The sequence below is a fragment of the Clarias gariepinus genome, chromosome 28 (assembly GCF_024256425.1).
Source record: "Clarias gariepinus isolate MV-2021 ecotype Netherlands chromosome 28, CGAR_prim_01v2, whole genome shotgun sequence".
Lineage (NCBI taxonomy): Eukaryota > Metazoa > Chordata > Actinopteri > Siluriformes > Clariidae > Clarias > Clarias gariepinus.
The window spans coordinates 2,288,534-2,300,609 of NC_071127.1; the positions used below are offsets into that span (position 1 = coordinate 2,288,534).

The following is a 12,076-nucleotide window of genomic DNA, read 5'->3' on the forward strand; positions in this document are numbered from 1 at the left end:
CCAATGAAATTGAAGCATTTTTGCCGCTTTCCACGTGGTGTGTGCGTGCGGCGTATAAAATCGTCCAGACCCTGGTTCGAATTCCGCTCTGGGTGAAAATGTAATAAATGTGAATCCTTTGTTTTACACTTTTTGCTTATGATAATCATTAAATTATAGCAACTGTGAGGTGAGTGCTAATGTGTTTCATAGCTTAAGCAAAAAAAAATTCTCAATTGCAAACATGCATTTGGTACTGAAGCATAAGTTGATAATGTAATGGCTATATCTATGGCATTTTAGCAAATAGCACCAGCATATTGAGCACTGGCTGGGAATCAAACCCGGGTCTCCCGCATGGCAGGCGAATCACCTACCACTGAGCCACCAGTACCCAAAATGTGCAAATATGCATAGAACAAAGTGTCTTTGTGCACTGGTACCAGTTCTCCAGATTTCCAACCTCCTCCAGGTAGGCCGTCTCATCGTTGTTCGTGATCAGGCCCACCACAACAGTGTCGTCAGCAAACTTGATGATGGTGGTGGAGTTGGTAGTGGCAACGCAGTCGTGGGTGTACAGAGAGTACAGCAGGGGGCTCAGAACACAACCCTGGGGGGCTCCAGTGCTGAGAGTGAGGGAGGCTGAGACATGTCCGCCCCTCCTTACTGCCTGTGGTCTGCCAGTCAGAAAATTGGAGATCCACTGACACATGGATGAGCTGAGTCCCAGGTGCTCCAGCTTGGTGGTAAGTGTGGAGGGGATTATGGTATTAAATGCAGAGCTGTAGTCGATGAAGAGCATTTTCACATAATTCCCCCTCCGAGTGTCCAGGTGAGTGAGAGATGTAGATGAGATCTGACCAGGCGTTCAAAGCACTTCATCACTACTGAGGTGAGGGCTACAGGGCGATAGTCATTGAGGGAAGCAGGATGAGGTTTCTTTGGGACAGGAACAATGATGGACTCTTTGAAGCATGTGGGGATCACCGACTGAGATAAAGAGATGTTGAATATCTCTGTGAACACAGGTGCTAGCTGGTCTGCGCAGGCTCTGAGAATACAGCCTGAGATGCCATCTGGTCCTGCTGCTTTCCTGGTGTTCACTCTCTTGAAGGCTCTCCTCACGTCATGCTCGGTGATGATGAACGCGCTTCTGGTGCTGGCAGTGTCCTCCTGTCTGCAGCCGTTAGCACTGCTAACATTAGCATCGCCAGCGTCTTTAGCTGCAGCCTCGATGCGAGCATAGAAAGTGTTCAGCTCGTCTGCCAGAGACACGTCTGCGTTCATCATACCGGATGTTGGTGCTTTATAATCCGTTATTGTCCTTAGTCCCTGCCACGGGCTTCTAGAGTCACTCTGTTGGAGTTGTGACTCTAGTTTCCTCCCATAGCGCTGCTTCGCCTCTTTCACCGCCTTCCGTACGCTGTATGACGCAGCCTTGTACGGTTCCATGTCCCCCGACGCGAGTCCCGTGTTGTAGGCAGCGGTGCGAAATCTCAGAGCGTCGTGGATGGTTTTATCCACCCACGGCTTCTGGTTGGGAAACGTTCTAATAGTCTTTTTTTCCACGGTATCATCCGCTAGTTTCCCAATGAATCCCACAACCGCTTTCGTAAACACGCTGACGTCATCGGAGCTGTTTCTGAACATGTCCCAGTCTGCGTCATCGAGTGCGTCCTGTAACGCGGCCACAGATTGGTCCGTCCAGCGCGCGACCTCCCTCTGAACCGGAACTTCCTGTTTCAGCCTTTGTTTGTATTTTGGCATGAGGAAGATGGCGGCGTGGTTGGATTTACCAAACGGAGGGCGAGATTGTGCCTTGTAGCCGTCCTTGACTGTAGTGTAACAGTGGTCCAGTGTCCTTTCGCCCCTGGTGGGGCAGGTGATGTGCTGATAAAAGTTCGGCGCTGCGCGTTTGAGGTTGCACTGTTAAAGTCCCCCGCTACAATAAGCGTCCCGGTGTTGTGATTGTTGCTGTGTGAGTACCTCATGCAGCTCGCATAAGGCAGTGTCCGTGTCCGCTTGTGGTGGAATATAAACGGCACTGATTATGACCGATGTAAACTCCCGAGGTAGATAAAAAGGACGACACATGATGGACAGTAGTTCCAGGTTGGGTGTGCAGGAGCGTGTGAGAGGAACAACGCTCGCGCTGTTGCACCAGCTGCTGTTCACCATTAAACACACGCCGCCTCCCCTTGACTTCCCCAAGTCCCGCGTCCTGTCCATGCGGTGAACCAAGAAGAACTCGGCCAGCTGGATGGCGTGGTCCGGCACCGCTGGGTTCAGCCATGTCTCGGTGAAGCAGAGGAGATTGCAGTCCCGAATGTCTCTCTGGAACTTTATCCTGGCCCTGAGGTCATTAAGCTTGTTTTCCAGTGACTGGACGTTGGCGAGCAAGATGCTAGGCAGAGGTGTGCGGTATCCACGGGCTCTCAGCTTGTTCCTGACACCGGCTCGTTTTCCTCGGGGCCGCTGCTTCGCGTCGCGTCGCGTCCTTTGTTGTCCCTCACGATCTCACTCGGCCAGCTCTGATCCGGAGTTAAAAACGTCGAATTGTGAGTACATTGTATACCAATAGAAACAAGAGTGTCTCTATCATAACTAATGTACTCCATGGTGGTAATTTAACACGTTTTAAAATGCTGTAAACTAACTTAAAGAACAAAAACAAAGAAAAGGTGGTCGGAGCAGTCATTGATTTATTTCTGCATTTCCACATTTCTTTGTTGCTGTATGCTGATAAGGTAGGCGGTCCCATCCTTAGTCGAAACCGTGATTGGTTAAATGAAGTGAGATTGTTTCGACTCAACTAGTAATGCCTTGGCTTGTAATGACTGCTGTCTGGCAACTATGGTGTTTTTTTTTGTTTGTTTTTTTAATATACAAGCTTCCGCTAATGAATTAAGTTCACTAGCCGGTGAAATTGAGAACCTTGTAGCAAATGACTAAGTTTTATATCGAGTCGAAAGATTAATGGATGATTTAGTTCAGCTTGATGCTGAGATGGATGTTGACCTTTTCAGTTATCTGAAACTAGCTATGCAAATGGCTGCCAACGAGAGACCATTAGCACACGTTCTGCGGAATCTTTAACCAAACTGTGTTTAACGGTCTTCAAGAAGTTGTCCGCCAACTTTATATCCTCACACAGGAAGAGGAAGGGAACGTTGGGCGTCCACGGTGCGTTTTACCTCCGAATATAATTGAGGCTTATCCACTTCTGGGTAAAACACACCATGGACGCCCAACGTTCCCTTCCTCTTTCTGTGTGAGGATATGAAGTTTTTGAAGACCGTCAAACACAGTTTGGTTAAGGATCCCGCAGAACATGTGCTAATGGTCTCTCGTTGGCAGCCATTTGCATAGCTAGTTTCAGATAACTAAAAAGCATCACGCTGATTAGATCGATTGCTTCTGTCTGAGGTGCCCTGCGGCCCAATCACGTTTTGACTAAGGCTGGGACCGCCTACCTTATCAGCATACAGCGACAAAGAAATGTGGAAATGCAGAAATAAAGAAATGTAGAAATGTGGAACTGCAGAAATAAAGAAATGAAGAAATGTGAAATTTCAGAAATAAATAAATCTTGAAATATGTTAATAAACAAATGTATGAATATATTTAGCAATTTCCCAAGGCTTATTGTATTTATGTATTTATTTATGCATTTACTTATTTATTCACACCTTTATTTATTTATAATTATGTCATGTTTAGTCCTCCATAGCTAATGAAACACCAAAATTCAGTATCTCTAAAAATTTCTATATTGGAGACTTTTGGTGTAATGCTCTAATCAGCCATTTAACTCAAAACACCTGCAAAGGTTTCAAGAGCCTTTAAATATTCTCTCATAAAATAGCCTTTGGTCTGTTTCAGTAGGCTGGCTGTTCACAGAGTCCTGTATCCAAGCACATTAATGGAAAGTTGAATGGAAGGAATAAATGTGGTAGAAAAATGTGCACAAGCAACAGGGATAATCACAGCCTTGAGAGGATTGTGAAACGAAGCTCATTTAAGAATTTGGGGGAGATTCACAAGGAGTAGACAGCAGCTGGAGTCAGTGCTTTAAGAGCCAACACACACAGACGAATCCAGGACATGGGCTACAACTGTTGCATTCCTTGTGTCAAGCCACTCTTAAACCAGAGACAACTGGTTTCAGAAGCATCTTACCTGGGCTAAAGACAAAAAGGACCGGACTGTACTCGGTGGACAGCAAATCTGCATTTTATTTGGAAATCAAGGTCCTAGAGACTGGAGGAAGAGAAGAAAGACACGGAATCCAAGTTGCTTGAGGTCCAGTCTATCAGTGGTGGTTTGGGGAGCCATGTTATCTGCTGGTGTTTGTTCACTTGGGTCAGGTCCAAGGTCAGCACAGCCATCTATGAGGACGTTTTAGAGCATTCCATGCTTTCCTTTACTGACCAGCTATATGGAGATGCCGATTTTATTTTCCGTCAGGACGTGGCATCTGCCCACACTGCTGAAAGTTTTAATACCTGCTTCAGGGACCATTGTATCCCTGTGCTTGATTGGCCAGTGAACTTGCCCGACCTAAACCCCATAGAGTTTAAGGGGTATTGTGAAGAGGAAGATGTGAGACACCAGACCCAGTGACACAGAAGAGCTAAAGGACTCTATCAGAGCAACCTGCCTGTCTTTCAGGTTCCAGTAATTCATGCAAAGGTTAGCCCGACCAAGCCTCGAATGCTGTACATGTGCATTTTTTTTATTTTTTTAATTGGTTGTAAGTAATATTCTATTGTAAGTAGTATTTTTCTGAGATACTGAATTTTGGGGTTTAATTAGCTGTAAGTCATAATCATCAAAAAATAAAAAATAAAAAAAAACACTGAATCTGTAATGAACCTATATAATGTTTAGAGTAGAGTTTCACTTTTTTTAATTGAATTACTAAAATAAATCAACTTTTTAATGATATTCTAATTTGAAATGCACCTGTATATACTTATATGAAATTATTTGTATGTACACAACTGTTTTTTGAGATTTCTTGTTATAAGCAGCACTTCAGTAGTTCATTAACACGGCTTATTCTCATGATTCACCCTCCTCACGGGTATGTATGTCAAACTGACAGTTGCCATTGATGTTTTCACAAATTGCCTATGTTCACTTATCTGTAGAGATAAGAGTAGGTCAGCATTTGGCTTAAATTGTTTCTTTACATTTTACTACCTCCTCTGCAAGCAAAACACTGTCATCCTCTCTCCAGTCTCACTGCTCGATTATAGGAGCTTTAAACAGTTGTGATTGAAGGAGTCTGATCAGGATATCATGCAGCCAAGTGACACATCTACAGTTTTTGTCTGTGTATATAAAGCTTTCAAACAACTGCCGCTGATTTCACCAATTCGCTTTACCACAATTTAAAACTACAACACCCACTGTAACGTGCAGCCTACTTTACAGCTCCGTGTCGTAAAAAGTGACGTTACACACTTTCATCAGCGCAGTCCTACTCCTCACTGAAAAAAAAAAGAAGTTAGGAAGCTTCATAAACGACTTTTATGTCCTACTCTGAGCTAGGAATATTTTCAGTCCTAAATGAACTTTGAGCGCAATTTCTATGAGTGATTCTGGGACGCCTAGTAAATACAGGCCAAGACTTGTTTAGTAACTCAATAAGATTGGACAGCTAAAGAAATGATAAAATTCAAATCCATAAAAAAGCAATAAAGTGACATGATACAACAGTCAATGTGTTAAACACATTAAGAAATAAAAACATTTAACCAGCTAATTAGAAAAAGCTTGCTTAGTGCATGGAGGTCATTTTCAAACCTGTAGTTTGTTTCACTAGTCTGAATAAGTAAACCAGTTTTATTCATTTATTTTTGTCTTTTTGTCCTTTGGATAGGTTAAAATTTACATTGAGAAGTATTTAAGTGAATAAATATGCGTCACTAGAAGTCATGTAGGAATATCCCTGCTGTGCATTAATTGAATGTGTCTGGGGTAGAAATAAATATGTAAACAATCTCCTTCTCCTCTCTTCCTACTGAATTAATTAATTACGTTTTATCATACGAACAATAAATGACAGGCATATTTGGTTACCATGTTTTTGAAGGTGGGGTACCATTATCTGTATTAAAATCAGAGGTCTCCATCTTTGAATATTAGGAAAGTATGCAAGAGACACAACACTGAGTCCTGAAGAGTTTGATATGTTTCTGCTAATGCAAATTCCTCTCCTAGAAAACACAACAGAACAGATCAACAGTTGAAGTTCCTGATCTTCTTTGATAATAGAAAATCTTATATTTACAGTATTGAAAGTTTAGTTTGCACTGTGAACAAACTCTCACATTCGGAGCACCTAATAAATTTTTCCTTTCACAGCAAAAAGTATGCATTTAAAACCACTCAAACCGTCCCCATACAGCAGCCACAAGTGCAACAGCTATTTACCAAGCCTCATAGATAACATTACATATTTGTGCATATTCATTAGCTGATCATATCTTATACACTCATTTATCTTATACAAAATAGTTTTAATTAAAATCACTCACATTTATTGAACAGCCCTTGTATGGCATTAAAATTACCGTTATTTGTTTCCTTCTTCTTTTTCAACTGCTTCACAAAATGGTGTTAAGTCAGAGTGATAAACACATTCACTTTCTTAGGGAGGATTCATTATGAGTGAGAGTCGACTCTTTGATCTGATTCTTCTATGCAAATGTTAAAGTGGTAGTGATATATACAGTTAAAACCAGATATTCACGAACACTTCATAAAAAAACACAAACTTTTTTCTTTACTGTCAAACATTAAATCAGAGTAAACTTTTGATGTTTTTAGATCAATAAATATTAACTTTTTTGCGTTTGGACCTAGGTATTATGCCAGCTTTAAGATTATATTTACCCTGGTAGTCCTTGACCATGATGTGCACAACTGGAACCTCACGCTGATTGCCATGGATGCAGATGCTGGTATGGGTTTGCATGGAGATGTGTTGGGCAGCACCACAGACGGGAAAGCGAATCCAGTATCCAGTAGTGCGGTAAGGAGCACCTTGGAGCAGGAACTGGCTCTCCTGTGCAATTATGGCTGGCGAGGAACCCTCTGACTGAGCCAATGCCGTCTGAGCCTCTCCCACTATTGGCTCAGACAATGGCAGCAGCGCTGGTTCTTTTTGAAATGAGAAGTAGTGTTTGCAGATATTTTTCTTGAGGCTTTTCCCTTTCTTGACCCAGAGAAAGTATGTTTAATGCGCATTCCAGGGCACTTACCCTCTCCCGCATGTTTGCTGGCTCATCCCTACGGCTTTTTGCTTCTCTTTTGGGAGGGACCAGAGCACACAATCCATCACCACTTGTACTGCCACCTTGAATGACGTAAGAGACTCTGGTTAGAGCCACCTGATTGCAATTTAACTGATCCGGTCAAGCTGCACCCTTGATGTGACATGTGATTTATATGCCCACTTGTGAAACCAAAGCACAGCGTGTGTAATGGAAAGCCCGGGCCATGATCTCCGTTTGGGGCAGGTTATAATTATCTGCATCATCTTTTGATAATAATTTTATGGCTAAAACATATTAATCACAAATAATAAAGCTTAGCACTGAGCTTAGCCTACAGCATATAAAATCTAAAATATTTCAATCAAGTGTAATTTTGCACAATAAACCAGCCATGAGGTTAATATAAAGATGACATATATTTATTTTGATAAAATTAATATTGAACATAGTGAAGTAACAGGTCAAAAAATAATTGAAATTTTATTCAAAAAATTTCTGCCTTCTGCACCTTTATGAAAGTGCACAATATAGCAGTGTAATATACTGAAATATTATGATAAAAAATTATGCTGAAAATTTCTGTTTTGAAGCATTTTGAAGTGGAAAGTTCTGTGTAAAAATATCATTTCTGAGTAGCATACGCAGAATAAAAGATTCACATTCTCAAAGATGTCTAAACATTAAGCATAAAAACAGAGTTTAGTAACACTTTCAGATGTTACCTTATTCTTTTTATGGTATAAAATAAAACCATATATTTTCATGTTCTTTTTGTCTCCATGTTGTTTTTGAGTCAAGGACAATTTTGCAGAATTGATCATTATAACTGCAGGGGGACTCAGGACTCCTCTCCCTATCTCTTATGTCTCTTATGGAAACACAGGGAGTCTCCTTTACACACACTGTTATTGTACTATATCTGTAAAATAATTCCACATCTTGTTCTTTAACATGGTGCTGAACCTTTCGCACACCGATGCGTTTTGCTCTGTTACATTTTGAAACCTTTTGTCAAATCTCCTTCCCCTGGTTAGGTTGGTGACTCTACCTTCCATCATAATAAAATAAAAAGCTTTCATTACATCACTTCCAGTCTTGTTTTGTAACACATAACCAAACATATTTTGATAAAATATAAAAAAAATTGCTTTGCCATCATTCTCTGACATGTTGCTCATATCCATTAAATCAGCTTGCCATGGTTCATCCATGTTTTTTTTTTTTTTAACTATTGGATCCTGGTTTATGTAGAGTGTATATATTCTCAAAGATCTTTGAAGCAATTTTAAAACACACATATTGGATACATGGGTTAAGATGCATACTGTAATACACGGTGTATTTCACAATAAAACGATTCAGCAAACATTGCAGATACACCTTGATGCACATAAGTGTGGAAAGAACACTTGTTATTTACATTACAATAAAATATAGAAATTTTAATAAAGACTTGATGAACCGGCCTTCATGAACAGGATTGATCATGATAACTGCAGGTTGTCAAGAACTAACCTTAGGTGGCCAGAAGACATAGCTTTAGCGGTTAGCCCTTTGTTGCGTGAATGGTAAAAAATCCAAACGCGGAAGGACACGAATAGGCAGGATAATCACGCGATTTAGTCTAAGAACTCTCACAAATGAGGAGCAAGGGAAAGACACAATCTAACCAGCGTCCTAAAAACACACACTCAATCTGAAAGCAAACCCAAGAAAGTGAGTACTTATGAATCAGCGAACGAATCCGAAGTGGCATAAGTGATGTGCTGCGCCATATTGTCTCCTTTTATGCTTCCTGGTTCGCGACCGCACTACTTCCAGGTCCTAGTGCCGGTCGCGGACCGAGTGTGCATGACAGTACCCCCCTGTCAGGACCGGCTCCAGACGGTCCTGGGGTGGAGGATACCCAGTGACGGTAGTCCCGGATGAGCTCGGGGTCGAGGATGAGGCGTGCTGGGATCCAAGACCGTTGCTCGGGGCCGTAGCCTTCCCATTCAACCAGGTACTGGATGCCCCTGCCCCGAGGGCGCGAGTCGAGGATCAGTTGCACGGTGTAGGCGGGACCGCCGTCAATGATTCGGGGAGGAGGAGCTTATCATAGGTAAAGTGATGAAGGGTTTTAGTTGGGAAGTTTGAAATATGGGGTGAATCCGGAGCGCCGCAGGCAGCTGGAGCCGATAGGTGACAGGGTTTATCCTTAGAGTGATGCGATAAGGGCCAATGAATCGAGGTGAAAGTTTTCGGAACTCGGGGTGCAGATGGAGGTACTTTGTTGATAGCCATACCCTGTCACCTACTTTGTACAAACGTCCCGGAGTGTGTTGACGGCGAGGCTGAGTGATGTAACTGGTATTGGTGTGTTGGATGGCGAGGTTGGCTTGATTCCACAGCCGTCAACACCTACGGACCAACTGTTGGGCCAATGGTACGTCAACCTCCAGCTCTTGATGGGTGAACATAGGAGGTTGGAAACCATAGCACACCTCAAATGGGCTCAGGCTGGTGGCCGATGAAACATGAAGATTGTGTGATAGTTCAGCTCATGTGAGGTAGCGGGCCCAGGAGCGCTGGCGGTCAGCCACAAAACACCTCAGGTAGCGCTCCAGCTGTTGGGTGGTCCATTCCGTCTGACCATTAGTCTGGGGATAATAACCGGATGAAAGACTACTGGTGGAATTGATTAGACGGCAGAAGGCCTTCCAGAACCGGGCGGTGAACTGGGGCCCCCTGTCTGAGACGATGTCCCTTGGGAACCCATGCAGTCGGACTACGTGTTCCAGTTTCAGCTCAGCTGTGTTTTTTGCTGATGGGAGTCCGGTGAGGGCCACCAGGTGCACTGCCTTGGAAAACGGGTCAACGATGGTTAAGATGGTGTTTTTCCTTTCGGAAACCGGCAGGCCCGTGATGAAATCCAGGGCGATCGCGTCCAGGGCCGTCGAGGAACTGGAAGTGGTTGTAGTTCTCCAGGTGTTGGTTGATTGACATCTTTGGCCCTGGCGCACACCGGGCATGCCTGAATGAACTCGGTGATGTCTTTCCTCATGGAGGGCCACCAGAACGCCCATCTGATGAATAGTAGGGTTCGTCGGGTTACAGGATGTCCGGCGATGGTTGATGAGTGGCCCCACTGGAGAGACTCCAATCTTAGGCATTGGGGCATGTAGAGTCGTCCAGGTGGCACGCCTGCCGGTTCGGCCTCTGCAGCCTGTGCCTGGCGGACCCTCGTTCCCAAGTCCCAGTGGAGGGGTGCGATGATTTGTGACATGGAAATGACAGGCACGGGGTCCGCCCGGGGAAGGTCTTCCTTATGTTGGCGTGATAGACCGTCAGCCTTGGTGTTCTTTGACCCCGGGCGGTATGACAGGTGGAAATTATGTTGTTCGAAAAATAATGCCCACCGTGCCTGTCGTTGGTTGAGCTGTTTTAAGTTTCTGATGGTGATGAGGTTCTGGTGATGGGTCCAGACGATGAATGCCTCACTAGCGCCCTGGAGCCAGTGACACCATTCCTCCAAGGCCCACTTTATGCCCAACAGCTCGCGGTCCCCTACCCCGTATCGCTGCTGAGTGGGATAAAATTCTTTGGAGAAGAAACTGCAAGGATGCAGTTTCTGGTCTGGACCTCACTGAGAGAGGGAGAACAGCGCCGGCGCCCACATCCACCGCGTCCACCTCCACAACGAAAGGTTTGCTGGCATCTGGGTGGAGAAGGATAGGAGCGGTGGTGAAGCGGTGACAAAGTTCTTGGAAAGCCGAGATGGCAGCTGGGGTGAGTTAAAATGATTGAGATAAGGGCCTGGTCAATGTGGTTACTGGTGCTGCAACTGTACTCTAGCCCCGGATAAAGCGACGGTAGAAGTTCGCAAACCCGAGAAACCATTGAAGCTGTTTGAGAGTCCTGGGTAGGGGCCAGTGACGTACAACTTCTAGCTTCTGCAGGTCCATGGCCACACCCTTGGGCGAGATGACAAAACCCAGGAACATGTGGGTGGAATGCTTGTGAAAAGCACATTTTTCCAGTTTGCCGTACAGTTGGTGAGCGAGCAATCTCTTTAGAACAGCACATACATGTTGGATGTGTTCTTCGGGGTTGTGAGAATAGATAAGGATGTTGTCCAGGTAGACAAACACCCATCAGCCCAGCATGTCTCTGAGGATGTCGTTGATGAACTGCTGAGTTGGTGGGCTAAGTTGGTGAGTTGTAGTGGGTGTCTGTTTGACGAAGGTCCCATGACGAAGGGCGTTGGCGACATATTCTTCCATCGCCTGTGTCTCGGTGGCTGATAGGGAGTAGAGATGGCCGTGGGAAGGAATGGAACCCGGCTGAAGTTCTATCGCCAGGTCGTATGGGCGATGAGGTGGGTAGCTCCCTAGGCAAAGTTCGGTGCAGGTCGGCCCCCACTGGAGGATCCGGTTCCGTGTCCACGAGATGAGGGGGTCGTGCAGCAGGAGCCAGGGTTAGCAAAGGATGATGGGAGGTGAGGAGATGGGGATGAGGTGAAACTGGAGCTGTTCTTGATGCTGATCGATGGTGAGAGTGAGGAGTTGAGTCTGGTGAGTGATCGTGCTGGATGGCAGGGGCCGACCGTCGACAGATGTAATACGAACTGGCTGGGATAACGCCTCGATCTTTACCCCCAATTCTTTGGCATAAGTAGAATCAATGAAGTTGCCTGCGGCACCAGAGTTGATGAACGCAGTACTTCGAACCCGTTTGTGGCCAAATTGGAGGGATACCTGAAACGTAAGGCGAGAGGTGGTGGTGCCGGTAGTGGTGGAGATTCGGAAAGGGGCCCGGTGAGTCTCTCCTCC

The 12,076-nt window shown here is 44.7% G+C and overlaps 1 protein-coding gene across 1 annotated transcript in view; it reads right to left on the reverse strand.

Annotated features, from left to right (window-relative positions):
- Positions 1-6,596, reverse strand: part of LOC128516019 (NACHT, LRR and PYD domains-containing protein 12-like) — a 65,754-nt gene extending 59,158 nt beyond the window's left edge. The window contains exons 1-2 of the mRNA XM_053490321.1: positions 6,525-6,596; positions 6,067-6,203 (exon numbers count right to left, since the gene is read on the reverse strand). Coding sequence (XP_053346296.1) covers positions 6,067-6,119 — 53 coding nt within the window. The 5' untranslated portion in view covers positions 6,120-6,203; positions 6,525-6,596. The remainder of the gene's footprint in view (positions 1-6,066; positions 6,204-6,524) is intronic.
- Between the last annotated feature and the right edge of the window lie 5,480 nt (positions 6,597-12,076).